This window comes from Wyeomyia smithii, chromosome 1 (genome assembly GCF_029784165.1).
Source record: "Wyeomyia smithii strain HCP4-BCI-WySm-NY-G18 chromosome 1, ASM2978416v1, whole genome shotgun sequence".
In the NCBI taxonomy this organism is placed as follows: domain Eukaryota; kingdom Metazoa; phylum Arthropoda; class Insecta; order Diptera; family Culicidae; genus Wyeomyia; species Wyeomyia smithii.
Window position 1 is genome coordinate 136968299 of NC_073694.1, and position 21534 is coordinate 136989832.

At 36.0% G+C, this 21534-nt stretch overlaps 1 protein-coding gene across 1 annotated transcript; it reads left to right on the plus strand.

Annotated features, from left to right (window-relative positions):
• Nucleotides 1-430: 430 nt before the first annotated feature.
• On the plus strand, nucleotides 431-20657 carry LOC129729667 (mucin-2-like). The gene is made up of 2 exons (XM_055688413.1): nucleotides 431-752; nucleotides 17506-20657. The coding sequence occupies exon 2, from the start codon at nucleotides 17556-17558 to the stop codon at nucleotides 19092-19094; it is 1539 nt and encodes a 512-aa protein (XP_055544388.1). The 5' UTR covers nucleotides 431-752; nucleotides 17506-17555; the 3' UTR covers nucleotides 19095-20657.
• The last annotated feature ends 877 nt before the right edge of the window (nucleotides 20658-21534 follow it).

Consider the following 21534-nt stretch of genomic DNA (forward strand, 5'->3'; position numbering starts at 1 on the left):
TATCGATAATTTCCCAATTCTATCGATAACTATCGATAATTATCGATAGTTTGACAGCTAGAAGCAGATGCAGAAAAACAACAAAATGTTGCTTACGTTGTGGACAGGAACAATATTTAATAGTTTATTCGCACATATCGTTCACACTTATGCGAAATTTCGCCGTTGTCCGTACGAGTTAAAATGAGCGAAAATGATTATCTTTCAATTTTCTAACAATTTTAAAAAGGATTTCGTGTGAGAGCGAACAAGCATCAAAGTGTCTTTCAAAACTGGCAAGGTCAATTTATTGTTTTCAGTTCTGGCATCATTGTGGAGTATGCATGCCACCGCGAGAGAATTATCAATAGCTATCGATAACGCTGAAAGCTTAACGATTCTATCGATAGCCGGCAACTATCGATATTATCGATAATTATCGATAGGTTTCCCATCCCTAGTTGTGAGCGTCGATCCTTTCGGTTTGTTCGTTGATTGAACGTGTATCGCTGTGGAAAAGTTGTTTTGCCTTTTTTCTGCTTTTGGTGGTCGTTTCTAGTAGTAACAATCGCTGGTGTTCAGTGAAATAGTATGCATGTAGTGCAGCGTTTCAAATATTCTAAGTGAATTTTGTAATCCGTAATTGGATAAGTGGTGAATTATATAACAACGTCGTTAAAAAACGAAGAAACCGATAGAATATTGCACTTTTGGAAGGAATCAATCAGGAGAATAGGGCAAGCAAAACTAATCAAGAGAGAGGCAATAAAAAGGTATTGTATTTTTTACATATTTGGCAGGAAAACGCGCGCGGTTTAGGTTCATTTTTAGTGTACGATGTGCGATCTCGGATATTTGAAATAGTTATGTTGGGATGGGTTCAAAACCGGCAATAGGCAGAGATCGGTAGAAAACTTCCGGGATTTCAACGGTAGTGGAAAAAGGATGGCACGTTCCATTCGAAAATGGCGTCCACAGACAGTGGCAAACATAAAGATTGATGTCGAATTCGTTTTTTGGCGGTGCTGTATCGTTTTCAGCTGAAAACGAATATTTTTAGTGTTGTTGCATTAGTACGTGTAGTTGTCCTATTTTTCGTTTGAAATTTGTTTTTGCACTGCATTTTCATGCAGTGCAAAAACAGTGTAGTTCTGGTGTAACTCGAAAACCAAAATTAAACACAATTTAGGGTAGATGTGCTGCACCGTTATAGCACCGCTGCCGAAACAAACTCGGCTTGAGAAAATCTGATATGCTGCCAAGATGGAATCAGTGAATATGGTAGAAAAAGTCAAAACAGGTAGTAGAATAAATTGCTTAGGGAGGGATGTTTCAAATGCCTGATTACGATTTATCAAGAGCAAATGTGTTTGAGATTCTTTTACATTGTTCCCCGTTCTACAACGTTTACCAGGGAAGCTTTTCAGCATGTCATGTTTTGGCTCCGAACCAATAATAACTATTAACTTTCTAGAGAAGTTTATATAATTTTAAGCTTTATCACAAATAAAATAAAGATTTTGAAAACACCCGTGATAAATTTTTGCTATAGGTGTTTCTCCAAAACTGCTATGAGAACCCTGCCTTTAAGGAAATGTTTCAAATGATTTAAGTTAGTAACCTGTTATAGCAGCTTTAACAGTTTTCAACGACGCGATGTATGAAATCGCGAAGAAAGAAAAAAGAAAGTTTTATGTTTCTGCAACACTATGTATAGGTCATTAAACGACCAGTCTCATGAGAAGCAGTGGTTTAATCACCCAATATGCGATGAAATTATAATACCATATTTCAGATGAAGCAGAAATGTTTTGAATACATTGAACATAACATTGTTTATTTTTTGAAAGAAGATTACGCGTTTCTTAGGCGGCATGCTGTAAAAAGTGTAGGTAACGAAGAAGTGTCGTTTTCTAATGCATTAACGAATTCTAAACATTAAATAAATCTCGATCGATTGTTAAACTGTTTCCCAAACTTGTGATGCATATCTTTTTAAAAGTAAACTTGCGCAGATTGTACAAATACATTCTTCATTTTATTTAATACAACCCAACTTTCTTTTTTTCAAATACAAATCTGAAACAAAAATGAGAGCGAAAATATTGACTCCATGTTCAATCCAAAACTTGCAGTATCGTGAATTCTGTAGTCAGAACTGCATAGCAATAATGACGAGCAAGTGGAATTTGATACAATGGAAATCAAGAAGCTATGTTAGAAAACCTGTTTTCGTTAGACATTTTATTTCTGTTATCCTACATGTATTATAGTTTGTGTACGAACTACACGTTCTAATAGGTCTAGGATCAGATATCGCCTGTGACAGCGATTTCAGTTGAACTTGTTTTGAAAGCCACGCGACCACAATCTTGAACAAAAAAAAAACAGCGTGATAAAAATTGTTTTCTAAATACAGAAAGTTTGATATACGTTGCGTGGTCGTTCTACTAGAAATATTGACCCCGATTCCCCAAAATAATAATGCAACTTCGCAGGGGCGACTCGTCCATAAGTGCAACCTGTGCATTGCACACGGGAACGCCATGCAAAAAATATATTTCAATCGCAAATTTATATTAATATTTTATTGGTTTTTAGTTTCACTTTCAAATAGTAACAAATAGAATAGACTTGCGTGATTACGCGGACATGATTGTGATTACTTCCTCAAACTGCGATTTTCAAAATTTGTAGTTGAACAGCTAGGTTCAAAAGCCACGAGTCGCCCCTGGTCGTATGGACAGAGTAAGTCGATTCTTATTGCTGTTTCGCGGGCGTGCCCTGCATTATCAATACAACCCTGCTATGTTAGTAGTAAATCAGTGAACCGTAAACAATTGTCATAGAATTGACGCCGCGATTCGAGTTAATAGGCAACTGGTATCCTAAATGTTTGCATTTCTGATTTCCGGTGAGGTTAGCATCGCGAGAATGACAAAACTGAACTTTTTTTTTGTTTTTGAAATAAAAAAAGAAATTTGAAATTTTCCTAAAATCAAATTAGAGCCAGAACAGTTTGTCTTCGGCAAATTGTAGATACTTTTTCTTTCCATAAAAATGTATCTTGCGGTGTAACGAAAAAAATGAATGAAAAAAACAAATATTACAAATCAAATACACTAAGGTCGCTTTTTACGCGGGGGATACGTGCCACGTAAAATAAAACCGCGTAAATTCCGGAATCCGCGTAAAAAACCGCGTAAATTCCGGAATCCGCGTAAAAAAACACCGGCGTTTTGCAATCCGAGTGAATATAAACCGAAATCCGAGCAAAAAAAATATCGCGTAAATTCCGGAATCCGCGTAAAAAAAAACACGTAAATTCCGGAAACCGCGGAAAAAACGCGTAAAAAAGCCGCGTAAAAAAACCGCGTAGAAAGCGACCTTAGTGTATGTTGAAACTATTAGCTAAATATTGATGGCTGCCTACAATTGGAAGAAATAAATAAAGTAAAAACTATCTTGAAGTTTTTTCTGTTTCAGCATATTTTTGTGTTTTTTAGGGACAAGTTTATTATCTACAACTTTGTAGAAGCTACTATACCAATCAAATAAACAGGGTGGCCACCCAACCGGGAGAACCGGGAAAACAAATGGAATCGTTTGGAACCGGGAAAAACCGGGAAAAAATCGGGAATTTCACTGAACATTACAAGCCGGGGTGAGATTGTGACAGTGGAGGTGGGATTGTGCCATACAAACCCATTTTTTGCAGCCATCTCATGGCGATCACAAGACCAAAATTTCTTAAGTAAGTTTCCTCGAATACTTAACCAAAAAAGACTAGTCCTGTGACCCGGAAAAGATGGCTGACATATCTTACAGTGCATAAAACAGTTTTTTTTTGTTTTTATTCATCTTTCTCTTGGAAGCTAACTTGACCATGGTAAGCTCCCCGGAAGTAGCATTCAAATGGCTCGAATTTTGCCCAGAGCAACGATAATCTCGCGGGAACTGTAGCTGATAGATGTCGCCAAGAATACTCACAACTATTGAGTATGCATTCGACGAAGACATTGCTGACTTCCTACCTTGATACTTTTTGTAGAGATCTGATAGCTGCTTCAGGCAAGAAACTTCCTAACTTTACTGTGTTTATTAAGAAGATTCTGATTCTATCGCATGGCAATGCCACGTTAGAGCAAGGTTTCTCCGTGAACAAGGAGTGCGTAGTCATGAATTTGGAAAAAGACAGTCTTGTAGCGCAGCGCTTGGTGTACGATAACAGTACAGGTTGCCGGAAGAGGACACGAAATTGATATTGATGAGGAGATGCGTGAGCTGCTGGAGTAACGTGTTTTAAGTGTTATGAAAATACTCTTTTATATATTACTCTTTTATATATTGAATCTTATCTGGTTGAGGTAAAAACGATCCCTTCAAACTTAATTTGGCCTAAAATTCCTCGGTAATGAGTATTATATGCGTTGTTTATAAGATACTTGTAGACATCTCCTCTCGGAAAGGTGACATCCGTCGCATTTTTCGATTTTTTGCAACTATATCTCTTGATTCCAATAAGGCTGAACACGTCAAGAAGTGACTTAGAGCATATTGAGATGTAAATCGAAAGTCACGCTTTTTTATTCCTTAACTGCATGGAAAACTACAGAATTCAAAAGTACAATTAACCAGGAAAATATTTGAACAAACCGGGAGAAAACCGGGAATTTAATTTCGGGTTTTGAGTGGCCACCCTGAATAAAACTTTTGGATCTAAAAACATTTTATCCTTAATACGGACTCGGCTCAGCAAACTTGAAAGTCGATTTTCCTGTAGAAATTTTTTTAGATAATAGTAGCAGATCTCGATGTTTAATGGAATTCGAAGGTAATTTTTTACATAAATTTTATTGGCACTTTATAACATGAACCAAAATGACCTAAATAACAATGAGAGATCTTCTTCTCTCTCACTCTCATTAATTACAGCGTCACGATAAATGTTTTCAACGATTTCTTGGTACAAATTCATAGATTTCTATGCAAATAGCACTATGAAAATGTGAAAATCGCTCAAACGAAAGTAAACAAAGAGCGTCTCTTAATGTTACTTAGAACCTTTTGAAAAGCTCCACTGCACGGCATATTGAACCAGTACAGGTTGGCGAAAACCTGGAAAGTCAGGGAATGTCAGGGAATCCATTTTCCGATCAGGGAAATCATTAAATATCGAGTAAACTGAAAAAATAATCAGGGAAAACAATTTTATCCGAGACGCGACTCTTTTTTGAACGGCTCTTTAGCGCAAAAACTGATTTTTGTAGCATGAAAGGCTATTTCGGGATTTCCTCGGTTCGGTTTTATATCGGAATAAATACTTTTTCCCTGGGATTCCAGAGGTGCGTTCATCCACGTTGCACTTTTTTGTGCTGAATGCTGGAAAATATCAGGGAAATTAATGTTATATTTCAGGGAAAATCAGGGAATTTGACTTTGAAAACTTTTTCGCTACCCTGCAGTAATAATGCTCCTGCAAAACATGAATTCCATGCTGTAATAATACTTCGCGTTTTAGGAATTGTTCTTCTTTAGAGCGACCGTGAATCAATGAAAAACCTTCCTCAGTTTACTCTTTGGTGCAAAAAAGCAAGTGCTTCTCTAAATGCTTTAGCTTGAAAAAATGCTGGAAACTTCTGATTTAGACAGTTAAACGTGGTCTAGGACAATTTATCAACTTAACATATCAAAATAACGATAACGAAAACGGTTCATTTCTATGTTGATTCGAGCTGGACTATTTATGCATTTGAGATATTATACAACACATAGATCTTGGTCAGCAGAAAAAGCTTAAACTACCTGTTTGTTGATACACAACAAAGATGTAACTTTATCTTCCTATAATGTTTTAAACACTATTAATATAAATTATATTACAAAAGGGCACTTCAAGTTGAAAAATATCTGGACGCGAACCTATCATTCAAGAGTGCCCATCAACCACTCGTCTATGGGAATGGCAGGATCGTCTCAAAGTCTAACGGGCTTACGGCCTTATTCTGGTTTACAATCAAATCAATTTTACCTTTTCGTTCCACAGCCACTTAGCGAATTTGCTATTTATCCCATAGCAATTAATTATCTATTGCATGTAATAAAAAACTTGTAACTCCGACATGAAGATCGCAATCAACTCCATTTGTTTAATTTCGTTATCAATTCATACTTCGTATTTTTCTCTTATTCCATTCAACCTGGCTCAAACTTTCGCTACAGGACAGAAATAGCAGAATGAAGCACGCCAATAAAACTACCGAAAAAAGTGTAACAGACCGTAATGTTTGTTTTATTTATCAATCACACACATTCAGTTGCCTGAATGGAAAGAAATCCGAACACGATTCTACTATCATTTACCGGCCAATTACTACTTAAGGGGGGACCCTACTCTGAAAAGTCGAAAAATAATAAATTTTCGTATTTTTTTTTCGGATGCTTAGAGTAGAGTGATGTGTTCGGATATTGTGGCTATTGATTAAGGTATATTTGAAGATATATTTTGCACGTTCTGGAGACAAATATAGTGAGGATTACGCTGTAAGCAGCGTTTCTCTCGAAACCATGTTTTTTCAACTGGTGGTAAATTTTTCTCAGCATCTACTGAATCGATTTTGCTGAATTTTTTTTAACATGTAAAAATGGATTGTCTAACTTGTTACGTAGCCGTTTTTTGATATCTGAGTTTTTCAATGTTTTATGATTTTTTAAATAGTGATTTTTCATGAAAAAAAAAACAATTTTTTTATTAAAATGGCCGCCATTTTGGCAATTTTTGAAATTTTCATAAACGGCTACGTAACAAGATAATGTTTCTATATACTGAAAAAAAATTTCAGCCCGATCGGTCTACTAGATGCTGAGAAAAACTTACCACCAGTTAGGTACTGATTTAGAGAGAGCATCCACGTTCCCAGCTGCCAACAGTGTAATACTCACTATATTTACATTCACGACATGGAAAATACATCTTCAAATATCTTAATCAATAGCCAAAATAGCCAAACACTTCACTTTACTCTAGACAGCCAAAAAAAAAAATTTGAAAATTCATGATTTTTCGACCTTCTAGAGTAGGGTCCCCCTTAAGCCGTGTTCACCGAGCTGCGTTCACAGCATGTCAATGAACAAGTTTTCTTGAACATTGAGTGGTATAGTGATTTTTGTAATCGTTTGATGTTACGCCCTTAAGACAGATAATGGACCACGTATATAGGGGAGACGCAGAATAATTGCCAAATGCTCGACAAGTTGACGTTCGGCAATCGGTTCGAGTTTATAAATAAATACCTTTTTTGCTAGGCAGAGTACGAAGAAGGCAACAGCAGGTAGGTCTTGGGAGGCAAAGTATCATCGGATATCAGTGTCACTCGCTTGGACCGTTGGATGAATTGCTGTGCGCAGCGATGACTATGCCGTATTCTTGATCAGTATCAAATGAAAAAGTTGCGCTCAGCAAAAAGGCCACGATTGTGTGTAAGATGTAAAAAAGACAGCAGTAGTTTTAGCTTGTTCATTAGCAACAGCTTTAAAACTACAATATTTTGCAGTGTTTTTGTCTTTGGTCGGAAAATATGCTAACCAGATCAAATTGTGAAGCGCAAATATTTATTTGAAAGTTTGCTGATTCTAACTTTTCGAGTTGTTTTAAATAATATTGGTCTACGTTACAATAACAAAAATGTATAACAAAAATACACAGAAGGATATGATGAAAACCATATTCTTTCAATGTTTTGTCGGATTCATTTCGTAGTATGTGTTGATGAATTGATTAGCAGCGACATTCCTCTATATTCGCTCTCCGAAAAGGCTAATCATCAATCTTCCCGCACAACCGTCATCACATCACGTAGTCACAATGAATGCTTAATTATAATGGTATGGGTAACCCGCACTAGCATAGTAAACTGAGCGATAGCGTCCGTAGACAGCGTGAATGGTGAATGTAAGAGGTGTTTCTCTGTATGAATTTCATTTTCTCTGGGTGTGCTTTCAGCCGGTTCATTACCACCGGCAAGCCGGCAAATTTAAGTGAGTCAGAATAAGCTCTCACAAAAAAATCTCGAGTTGTTTTGCAATTGTATACAAGTGAAATAGACAAAAAAAAGCAGTACACAATATATTAAGGTTAAATAAAAAATGTAGCATAACTCTGCCTTAAACTATTCTAACATACATTAAACCGAGGGAACGTTCTTCTGGATATTGCAACAATCAAACATTTCACGTTAGCGTTTGAAATAAGAATGTTCTTTATTTATTCTTCCAGATACAGCAAAACCTTAATCCTAGTCATTTTAGTACAAGAGTAGAAAGTAGAGAGGGAAAACATAGCTATTCACATAATTGTCAACCAATCGTGGGCCAGCTCAATAACGCCGGTACGATTGGTGAAAGGAGATACATAACATACAAGCGTGCGCGGCAGGCGCAGTTAGCTTGAATGTTATTTTATTTATTATTTTCAGCCATGTGCGCACATCGCACTGGGCTTGGGATAGGTCTGGATAATTTACTTATGGGTGTAATTGGATACTCACTATGGCACTAGGGCATTATGCAACTCAAGTGCATTAGCTCCTTTAAGCAACTTGTGAGGTTGGAAATAATTTATTGGCTGGGAAAGAACATGACCCAGAATAACTGCTGGACATGTACTTTAGACTGGTGAGAAAATTAAAGGATTTGTTAATCGTTTTGGGACTTGTGGGAATCATGAGTGGTTTGGAAATTATGGTTTGTGAGTGGGAAACAAAGCAATACTTTGCTTTGGCTTTTCTTGAAAGCATATGGGTAAAAGGTTTCTTGGGAACATATGGGAAAAAGGTAGATTTCGTTATTAATTTATGGTCTTGGGAAAATTATCTTGAAGTTGTGGGAAATTCATAAAATTCAAAAAAATTCATAATCTGGGATATACCATACCATCCCTCCAAGAGGAACATAAATGGTGAAATTGAAATGAAACCATTTATTGTTGTCAACACTTTGGAGTAATTTGAAAAATAGGATGTGCTATGTTTTCTCTTACAAACGGTATTTGAATTTTATTACATTGAATGATCATTAATACTGTGCTTTTGACATCGTTTGATTACTTATTTGAATTAAAATACATGAAAATGATTTTAATTTATATATGCTATCTGAGTATATAATATCTTGGAAATATTTGAATACATGTAATTTGAAATGTAATATGAAATTTAAGTTTTTATTAAACGGTTTTTGTGAACTAGTATTAAATGGTTTGAATTAATGTTTTTTATTTTGCAATTTGGATCTAAAAGTTCTTCTACTATATATGGACCTTCATAAAATGGATCTAGTTTTCTTCTATTTTCAATTTTTAGATAAACCGTATCATTTATTTTTAATTGGATCGGGTTTGTACCTATTTCTGTTGAAATTGTTCGTTTTACTTTCTGTTCAATCAATTTATTTTTTGCAATTTCGTTCGATTTTTGTATTTTATATTTTAATTCTTTACTATATTGTTCAAAGTTGTAAACTGGTTCTATTCCTTGTTTGAAAATTTCTTGTGGTAATTTAGCTTTAACTCCAAAAACAAGTTCATGTGGAGAAAATCCATGATCTGTGTGTGGAGTAGTATTGTAGTTAAAAGCGTAAAATTTCAACCATTCATCCCAATCAGATTGATGCTCGTTAACGAAAGATCTCAGGTATTCATTTAAACATCTGTGATTTCTCTCGAGCGCTCCGATTGTCTGAGGATGATAAGCTGTACTAAATTTTTGTTTGATATGTAATATTTTGCAGATCTGATCAAAGACTTCATTATTATATTCTGTTCCTTGATCGGATCTTAAAGTTAAAAATGTTCCATATGTTAGTATGAAATCATTAACCAACGCTTTAGCGATAACATTTGCTTCTTTGGTTGGTACTGGTATTAATACAACGTATTTTGTTAGATCGCATTGAATAGTCACTGCGTATCTATTGTTATTATTACTTTTAGGTAACGGACCAACTGTATCTATTGATATAATTTCAAATGGGAATGATGGAGTTGTAGTTACTATTTGTTTTTCTTTTGTATGCTTTATGAGTTTGTTTCGTTTGCATAATTCACAGGCCTTGATGAATTCTGCAATCGATCTTTTCATATTATTCCATTTGTAAACTTCCCTTATTTGAAGATATAGTCTATGTTGTCCTACGTGTCCTCCTGTAGGTGTGTAATGATAATCGTGTAATATTTTCTGTATTACTTCCTTTTTTGTAACCATCATTGGTGGTTTATAAATTATAATTTGTATAGAATACACTAGTGTATTGGCTATATTTTTGAAATTTTCGACAGTAATCATTTTGAATATTTCGTCGTTAGTCGACAGCGCTATTTTTCCTTGATTCATTTTTACCATGATATCCTCTAATTTCAGAAGAGCAGATTCTAAAATTTGACTTCCGTTATTTAACTGTTGATGCACTTGTGCAACAATTTTACTATTTTTCTTGATTATAAACTTTAATTCATTTGCGACTACAATTGTTTCTAATTTAAGTAATTTATTTGTTTCAGAGGGGTTGTTAGTCGAGTACGCGGAGAGGTGATCAATCTCTTCTGGCGTCGACTCCCGTTCACCCGTAATAATATCATTTATTTTATTCTTTCGAGTCTCTCTAGTCATAGATCTCGTATTTACTTTTAATATATTTATATTCTTTAACTCGTCTGAGGTTGTAATTATTCTAGACAACGCATCAGCTCCTACATTTCCTTTTCCTGGAATGTATTCTATTGTGAAGTCATATTCTTCTAAATCGAGACGCATTCTGGTCAATTTAGAAGTAGGATTTTTCATTCCAAACAGATAAACCAAAGGTCTATGATCTGTCCGAACTGTGAATTTTCTTCCATACAAGTAAGGCTTGAAATAATTAATGGCCCAATAACAGGTTTATTTTTCTCTGCTTGAATAAATGCTTTACTTGCAAAAGCGATTGGTAAATTTCCATTTTGCGTTTGTTGAGACAGAACTGCTCCACATCCAACGTCTGAAGCATCTGTCGTCAGTATAAATTCCTTTGAAAAATCGGGATATTGTAACAATGTTGGTGATATTAAAATATTTCTCAAACTGTCAAATGCAATTTGACATTTCTCAGTCCAAACGAACGTCGTATTTTTCTTTAACAACTGATTTAAAGGATATGCCAACGTTGCGAAATTTGGCACAAATTTCCTATAATAATTACAGAATGCAACGAATCTTCTAACTTCGTCTGCATTTGATGGTACTGGATAATTCAACACAGCTTTAAATTTGGAATCATCTGGTAACATACCTTGATCAGTAATCTTATGACCTAAATATGTCACTTCTGTACTGAAAAAATTACATTTTTGTGCATTAAGTTTCAGATTATAGTATCTCAAACGTTCAAAAACTTGAGTTAGGTTTGAAAGATGATGATTAACTGAACAACCAATTATTACAATGTCATCAATATAAATGAATGCTAACTCTGGCGTCAAACCTGCCATGGCTATTGTCATCATTCGTTGAAAACTATTCGGGCTTATATTTAGTCCGAAAGGTAATCTTGTGAACTGATAATGACCATTTTTTGTTGAAAAGGCGGTGAATTTTCTAGATTCATTGTCTAGCGGTATTTGATGAAAACCTGACATGAGATCTAGAGTTGAAAAATACTTTGCTCTACCGAGTTGATCTAAGATGTCATCAATTCTCGGTAGCGGGAATTTATCCGCTAAAATCTTTTTGTTGAGTTGTCTAAAATCGACCACCAAGTGCCATTTTTTTTCATTGTCATTAGACTTCTTTGGCACCAGTAAAATTGGAGAGTTATATGAAGATACTGAGGGCTCAATTATGTTGCTCTCTAACATTTTGTTCACCTGTTTGTCAATCTCGTCATGCTGTGCATGAATTGTCTTATAATTAGGAATGTATACTGGAACATTGTCATTAAGAACAATGTTCTGAGAATAAAAATTATTCTGCGAAACCACTTCCTCTGGTAAACAGAAAATATCTTGGTAGTTATTAATTAAATTCATAAATTTTTCTTTAGCATATTGCGGAATTTTTTCCATGTTAATGTTATTTAAAATTTGTTCACATCTACTTTCATGCTGACGTTTGTTTTTATTCACGTTAAGAATAACATAGTCAGTTAAACGACTTAACGTAGGTTTAAATTGAGAATAAGCTATATACAATGGTTCATTATTAGTATTTATAAACTTAACGTAAGGTTTTATTGCTGAAATAATGGAGTTTCCACAAAATACTCCTGGATAAATCTCTTCAGAATGAACTACCATGTCTTCTGAGATTCTTAAATGTGGGACTCTTCTGATAACTTCGCTACGGCTTGGTAACATAAAGCCGTCGTTTAAATTATCTTCAATGGGTATTGCTATCTGTATATTTTCTATGTTAAATGTAAGTAGCCAATATTCATAATCTACAATACATTTATAATTAATCAAGAAGTCACGTCCTAAAATACCATCCGCTTGAATAGGTAAATCGGGCGTAACTAAATGAAAATTATGGTTCAAAACTAGGCTATTGTTAAAGCATAGTGCGGTGTTAACTAAGCCTAAAGTCTCTACGCTATTTTCTGTAATACCAACTAATTTTATTTTATTATTAATATTTACAGATTGATCTGGGTTGATATTACGCGCTTTAAATAACGATATATCAGCTCCAGTATCAATGATTAAATTACAAATTGTATTCCCGGTCATGTGCACTTTGACCTGGATAAAGTTTGATGCATTTAAATTAATTGTCAATATCGGTGTGGCGGTTGGTAACAACTGACTAGTTAGTCGACGTCTAGGATCAATTGTTACTGTTGGCCAAAAAAATAATTTGGATTGGAAAATCCATTTTGTGGTATTGCTAACTGTTGGTTATTAGCGTTTTGCTGACTGTTTGGTTGATTGGATCCCGTTGCTACTTGAGCATAGCAGGGATTAACTAAGCGTTCTTGATGTTGAGTTGGAATATTGCTCGGTAGTTGCGGAATGTTTTGCTGTCTTGCGAAAAACATTCTTGCAGCTTCGAAATTTCTATTCGGGTTAAACTGACGGTTTTGGTTGTAATTTTGATTAAAACCTCTATTAAACCGATTAAAGTTTCTATTGTTCTGCTGTTGATTGTATTGGTTGTTATGATTGCTATGATTTCTATAGTTATTAAGTGGGAATCGTGGTTGATATCGATTGTTGAAATTAGTTCTTTGATTATTATTCCTCTGCGGTATCCTGTTCACGTTATTGTTTTGATATCTATTTCTGTTACTCGTGACGTTTAGTACCACTGCGTTCGATGTTGACGTAGTAACATTTTCATTCTCCACCATTATATAAATGGCTTCCTGGAGATTGGTGAATTTACCTACTTTTAACATTATTTTTGTCTTTGAGTTTGAAGCATTCGCTACCAATGTTTGGATAGCAGCTTTTTGAGACATTTTCTTTGCGACTTCGCTCGGAATTTTTTCGGTAATATAGGTTTCAGTCAATTTTTCAGCAAGTGAATCTACTTGTTTAGTAAAATTTTGCAAATCGCTTGGAGATTTTAACTTTAGGTTATTCAGATTACTTTTAGCTGAATCTGACGTACTTTTCTCACTGCAATTGCTGATCAAAGCTTGGGTAATTCCGTCATAATCATCCGGAATTGTAGCGAATAGATTTCTCGCTTTCCCACTTAGTTTAGTTAAAATAACTTGAATAGCCGCTGCTTTGTTTTCAGCGGGTACTATTGTCTCAACTAAATTTACTGCGTCCACGAAGGATTTAACTCCTCCGGAGTTTCCATCATACGCAGGAATTAAGGTAGCCAGTTCGGCTGCTGTTTTTATATTAAGTGCCATTGATACTGCGGTATGAGCACGTTTACACCAAATGATTAATTTGGCTAAAATTTTTAATTTAAATTTTCTTTTTATTAAGTGAATATCACTGTTCGTTCTCGAGAACGAGTTAGTGGTACTCGGTGTTGCTAATTTATTATCGCTGTTTGCTCTTGAAAGCGAATCATTAATGTCGGGTTTCAGAAGAAGTTTTTTTTCAAAGTAACTTCAGGCTCACTATCATACCCTCTTTGAGTCACTGGGGTGTTGTCCAGAATATTTATGCATTTGTTATATGTTTCCTTTAATTTAGTATAGACTTCTACTTCCTCATTCCAGTTTTCAGTTCTGATTCTATACCGTAGGGATTGTAATAAGATTTTATATTCTGTAAACAATTCCTGAAGTTGAATTGTTTTGGTTTGTATGCCCGATAATGTTCTTCCTCTAGTTTTATTTTTATATAAATTAAGATATTCTCTGTTTATGAAAGCTTCAATCTCTTTCAACCGCTCCATCTACTACTAACTAAATTCGATATGATGCAAAATCATTTGCTTAAATTTTAGCATGAACAGATTTTTAATCTTAAATTATTATATTGATTATGCAAACACAAAATTCTAGCAGTTTTTTTTTTTTTTTTTTAATTTTAAATTATTATATTTATTATACAAACACAAGTATCACTTATCTGGCATTACTGCTGCTGTCGTGTCGTACAGGCTGGGTGACAATCGGTGATGAAGCTTGACCTCTGCTGCTGATGCGAACATTTCGATAACTGTACACTAGTGAATCCATTGATGGTGACGATTTGTTTGGTTTATTTTTATATATATTTTTTTAAACACTGTTTACCTGCTTCGGGCGAGGTAGCTACCGTTAAGTTTTTTATCAAAAATGTTTCAAATTTTTTTTTTTTTTTTACACTGTTTACCTTCTTCGGGCGAGGTAGTAGCCCATGTCACATAAGTTTATTACACGTTATTTACTCGTACTTCTTGCAAGCTTTTTGCAATTTTCAGAGCACGTTTGTTGATTTTTTGTTTTAGCAAGCTGTACGCGGTAAGTAACAGTTGTAAGCCCGTCGCGCACAATATTACCCACAACAGCACTTCGTGAGTTTCCAACGACTCACTATGTAATTGTTGCGTATTAATTATGTTCACTTGGGGGTCCGCGTTCTGGACTGTCGCAGATTTTGACTGCGTTTTCCCCATTTTAAACAATTAAACTTGCCACCATTTATTCTCACTCGGATGTTCAGTTTAGTTCAGGCAATTAAACTTGTCACTTTTATTCTCACTCGGGTGTTCAGTTCAGTTTAGACAATTAGACTTGTCACTTTTGTTCTCTCACAAAGATCGCAACTGCAAACGACATTCTCATGTTCGAAATTTTATATGCATTTGCTTGATGTCACTGATTGACACGCGTGGACAATAACTACTGATTTTCACATACACATTTTTATTCCACACTTGGTGGTGTAAAAGCAACAAACGCGCGGGGATACTAACTCCTTATTTTCACTTATTCACCCGTTCGCGCCGCTGCACGGTCGCCATAAACTATTCTAACATACATTAAACCGAGGGAACGTTCTTCTGGATATTGCAACAATCAAACATTTCACGTTAGCGTTTGAAATAAGAATGTTCTTTATTTATTCTTCCAGATACAGCAAAACCTTAATCCTAGTCATTTTAGTACAAGAGTAGAAAGTAGAGAGGGAAAACATAGCTATTCACATAATTGTCAACCAATCGTGGGCCAGCTCAATAACGCCGGTACGATTGGTGAAAGGAGATACATAACATACAAGCGTGCGCGGCAGGCGCAGTTAGCTTGAATGTTATTTTATTTATTATTTTCAGCCATGTGCGCACATCGCACTGGGCTTGGGATAGGTCTGGATAATTTACTTATGGGTGTAATTGGATACTCACTATGGCACTAGGGCATTATGCAACTCAAGTGCATTAGCTCCTTTAAGCAACTTGTGAGGTTGGAAATAATTTATTGGCTGGGAAAGAACATGACCCAGAATAACTGCTGGACATGTACTTTAGACTGGTGAGAAAATTAAAGGATTTGTTAATCGTTTTGGGACTTGTGGGAATCATGAGTGGTTTGGAAATTATGGTTTGTGAGTGGGAAACAAAGCAATACTTTGCTTTGGCTTTTCTTGAAAGCATATGGGTAAAAGGTTTCTTGGGAACATATGGGAAAAAGGTAGATTTCGTTATTAATTTATGGTCTTGGGAAAATTATCTTGAAGTTGTGGGAAATTCATAAAATTCAAAAAAATTCATAATCTGGGATATACCATAGCCTTCCAACTCTTGCGATCTTTTATCTCGCACGTTTGATTGGTCGTATGCGTATACATGCATGTGATGATTTCAAACAAAGCAACTGGACGACTCGCTTGTATGTGTTGAAAAAGCGCAATTATATTATAAAAGTTACTAAAACCATAACATGTTATGAACATATAGCGAATTTCTTTATTGCACTAGCCTACCTAGTTTTGACCTAACCGCTGTCAAAACTCTTCTTTATTTGTTTGATTTTAATCCAGTATTGACCTGGATTGCTGTCCGAAGCGCACCTTAAAATTTGTCAGTTTTAGCCCACCACCACATGGATTCGTGAATAACTATGTGGCGTCGTCTCAATGACGCGGCTAACTAACACGTTCTATATTCTGTTATAACTTTTCAAAGAAAAATCTCGACAAATTGATAAAGAGTGTGCATTTTTTTGTCAAATGGAAAAATGAATTACTCTTCATTTCTAGAGTAATCGCAAGACAGATATCATAATTATTCGTATAATTCCTCCATTTTGACATAATCAATACATATGCTATACTGGAGTGTTCAGGTATGTTATCGTACACCGTTTCATTCCCAACACATTCTTTGCATAGCCAAACAAAGGTAACATGTACCATCTCTGTAACTAGCGACCGCAAGACTTTCCCTGTTTTGCATTTCAACGCGTCCAAAGATAGTAACAATTGCGCGTACAACCTTTAGTGTGTAAATAAATTGGTTGATAAAGTTCATGAAGTTCACGATTGAGCTGTTTGAAACCTTGTTTTACTTCACTTTTTATGTATTAAACATCTGAAATTGTTAAAAAAAAGTCACGATATTTATTACCCATGTGTTTCAAACTGTAACTTTATCAACTTTGAGTTTTGACAAACATTATTCTTCACTTGATGATATTTGGCAGATACCAACGCAGTCAATACTGAATTCAGAGATAGAATACTGGCACCAACGTTCTCAGACAACAATCGTGGGGTCTTTTTACTTATTAAGCTAATTAAAAAAAAACATTTACCGTGATCGCACATGAAACCGACTAGTTGAATATAATTGCCAGGTCAGTCGCTAAGATTTTTTACGACATTGAAAATAGCATAGAGAGATTTGCTGTTTGTGATTTTTAATACTCTATCCTACAATTGTGAATTGTAATGTACATAACAGCAATATATTTAAAGAAAATAATGTAGATTGAATAATTTCACCAACTCTTCTCTGAATCATGATATTCGCGTATATTTGCAGACAAAACCTATGCCAAAGTTCTCTTCGACACTGATCGTCCTTTTTCTCATTGCTTATCTTCCAGACACACACATATCCAGCGCATTATCCTATTAGTTTGTCAGTGCAGCAGCTATGTCCCTGCAGGTACAACCAAGTCAGCATCCGCCGTCCGGCCGACGTACTCCACAGGTTTACCAGAATTTCAGCACCGGTGCCAGTGCAACGTCACCTACCAATGGAAATAATAAAACGTCTTCCTCAAAACTTTCGTTGAAGGCGAGCGAGAAGACTTCTGTAGTTCCAACTACGACAGATCCTACAATCGTCGGTGACAAGGAATCAACACAAACTTTGGTCTTATCAATAAATAAACTGCCGGATGAAACCACCAGTCCCTCGAAGGAAGTATCAGTGAAGGATAGCAATGAAAAAGTTACCGCTACTAATGGAGGCAGCACGAATGGGACTCACAAGGAGAAGGCGTCAAACGGTAACACTACAGAAAATGTTTCTACCCCAATGAAAACTGCTGCAGAGCCATCCAAAAAAGAAGATGAAAAAGAGAAAAAGGTTAAGCAAAGTCCACGTTCAACACCTCAGAAGCAACCGCAACCTGATCAGGAGACCATTGTCTCCAAAGATGCAACCGTTAAGAAAGCAAAAGAACCTCCATCACCGGTAACTCTCGATCAGAAGAAGAAAGAAAAACCTTCGGCGGAAAATTCCCTGGTCGCCGACAAAGTTTTGAAAGGTTTCACCGCAGAAGGTGAAGAAATGGAATCACTGGTCGTCGAGCCATCGGAGTATGAAGATTCTCCAATGCCACCGCGCACTGGTGGAAAATCCAAGTTGCTCAAATATGGCACCGGGCCATTAGCCAGAGCACGGATCAGCCCATTCCGTGTTAATGAGGCTGCCAAAAATGCCAGCACTATGGTTAATCTTAGCACTGTTAGTGAGGGCCAGACAAGCGTCACAGAGTCCAATGAAGCTTCGCCGGCATCTGACTATAATCGCTCTTTGCGTACGATTTCTGGTCGCCGCTCTACGCGACCTCTTACAGACATCCAATTGACTCATCGTCGATCAGTCGAGCTCAACGATTCCACATCTAGCCTCAATGTAACTATCGGATCAGAGATTCACAATGACAGCTTACGCACTCCAGCCCCGGGATCCTCTCGTAAGCGTAAAGCGATGACACCGGAATCGACCTCGGATGCATTAGATGTGAAAGAAATCGTTGACAGTCCCAAACGTGGTCGATTGGATTTAAGTGGATTATTAGGAATCGTTGCCAGCCCAGTAACAATGCTCAAAAATCGTCTTTCACGAGTTAGATTACAGGCTAGAACCCCGGTTGCTAAAAGAAACTTCGATGGAGATAATCCTAACTCAGATGGCGTTGTAACAGCCGAAGCAACAACTACCACTGCCAATATCTCTGGTGAAGAAGGCAAAATGGAAGTGGAGGTGATCGAAGACCCAAAAGGCGAAGAGCTCGCAAAGGTTTCTGGGGATGGCGGTGATGATAAGACAAACACCAACGAAATTGCTTCACATGTCTCTGGCGATGGTGATTCAGAATATGGCAACGATGCTGAAGACGGAAGCGAACAAGTTGTGGTTAAAGACGTCACAAATAAGCGACAATTTTGCATTGTTATGTAATGCGTTAGGACACTTTAAATCTATGTGCCGCTGTCCAATTTTTTCAATTATAGATTTTATTGTCCTTTATCTTATGGCTAAAGGCTATGCTATTATATTTGGCCGCAGGAATTTCAGAAGTATTCCTGCACATCGTAGAAATTTTAGTTCGTCCAAATAAATTTTGTCGCAAATTTCGGCTGCGGTTTTTTTTACAAAATGAGATTTTTCTTTTTTAAAGAAAAAATATATTTTATATGATAGCTATGAAGCTATTTCGTCTTCGAATATGATAAATTGCTTTTTATCTCACATACAGATCCTTAATAAGGATGACAATCCTAAGCATCAGTAATCATGTCACTGTTCAAAGATAATTTTTGAAAATTAACAGTTATGTCGAATTCTTTTTTACGGCAGGACTATCCCGTCCCGGACTACGCTTTGCAGCTTTAAAAAAACACTTTCCGAGCAGTTGCAATGGTGTGCGTATAATACCAGAGGTAGCTGTCACTTTTGTTTTGGTCATTATCGCCATTGTCTTTTATCGCGTTTGTGCTGCTGTACGAAAAATTTGCCAATTTACTGAAAAATGACAAAATAACAAAATAAAATAAATAAAATTCAACCTGATGTTAGACACGCGAAGGACGATAATCAAAGCAAACCGATTTTGACACATTTTTTTGATTTTGACACATACGTGCGAATGTGTTGGTGTCTTCAAAACTGCACTCTGTTTCTTGCGCGGACTGTCCGGGACAGAAAAAGGGTAGTCCGGGATAGTCCGGAAAATGTAAAAAAAACAGTGATAGGACAAAGTGTAGTCCGCGGGGTAGCTACACCGCAAAAACGAAAACGACATTAGTAATAAGGATTTTTTTATTGAGCATTTCTTTATTATCGTATAAAATGACATAATAGTCCTCAGAATTTATATCGTTATTGCACGGGTATAGTATCATGAAGGGAGATTAATTTTTCTTGAAATCTTGGTAGTTTTTCCAGAACAAACCTTAATGAAATTTCCCAAGTTGCTCGGACATCACCTGCTGCAAAAAATAGTAGCTCATAAACCAAATAGTAGCTCAAAGTTGGTATATGACGTTTCTATGAAACGACAAAAAATCGGAAAAAATATATCATAAAATAAAAATTTGAAAAGAAAATCTGGAAAAAACTATTCCTAGAATAATTAAATATTCAAGAGAGAAATATTTTGATTCATACATTTATAATCTCTTAGTGATAAAATGTTCAAAACGATCCTGCTTTGTGTCCGAACGATGGCCGGGATGTTAATTTTGGAAGATTTTTTTTACGATTATTAAGGCCCGTGTGTTTTTTTTTCAATTTATCTCGGTTGTAGGTCATTTTTTTTTAATTCTGAGAAGCCTAATTGAACGATAATAAAAAAAATGCTAACAAAGCATACATATTCATCTAAACATCAAGTAAAATAAAATAGCAACAAATATTACTTATATGAACAAATATGTTTAGCAGAAACAAAAAATGCTTAGAAAATGAGGAGAAAAAAGTGTAGAATTACAATATGTAAAATAAATACATGAATAAAGCCTTTGTCTTTGTTTTAAATTTAACAGTGAGATACTAATGGCATTGAGTCCTTAAACCGTAAGTGCAAACTAGATTGGACTAGAACGCTCAATTCTGTTTGGTTTGTTATTGTCTTCACAAACGAGCCGCTGCGAAATATAGTGGCATTTTTTCAGATAAGGCAATTTTCGAAATATCTCAATAAAATTCTGTTCAACGAATTCTTCCAAACAAAATATTCTAATAGGGTATTGTTCCATCCGTCACGATAGCAACAATAAGAACGCGAATACATAGGCAAGGCAAATTGAGTACATACATCCCTCTCTACCTAGCGAGTGAGCACCGATTCATCGATGCTATTCCCATTCATTCTATGTACGACCATTGAAGTGTTCAGTTCGTAGTTCGCGCGATCAAATTTAAATTTAAAGCTAATAAAGAGAGTTTGCTAAGTGTTAATCACGTGTATTCCATCGATCGATCAACCGTATACAGTCCACTCTAAACTAATCCGGCCAGGGAATCGTGAACAACTTTTTAGTGTCACGGGTTTCACGTTTCTAACCCACGTCTTATGGTCCATTGATGTGGAACATAATTTGGTCCTTCGAGCCGTATCATAGCACAGTGAATGAAAAGTGACCCAAAGGATCGGTATCCAGTTCATAAAAGGTTTCCTTCCAAGAAGGAATCATTCCAAGAACACGTGATAAAAGCAGAGCGGAAAGTACAGCCATCGCGAAGTACAGTCGTCGCGTGCGCGTCGCGAGGGTAAAATCGCAGAGTCGATACAAGCGAGAACGTGTTCAAGGACGTTTTTGTTGCGCGTGTGCTACGTTGCCGTTTTTGTGTGAAAGAGAGTCTCGATACGAACACTGTGTGAGAAAAGACCATCGAA

What these genes read in the sequence shown, in the direction of transcription:
- LOC129729667 (XM_055688413.1), top strand. Translation starts at nt 17,556, where the DNA reads ATGTCCCTGCAGGTACAACCAAGTCAGCATCCGCCGTCCGGCCGACGT.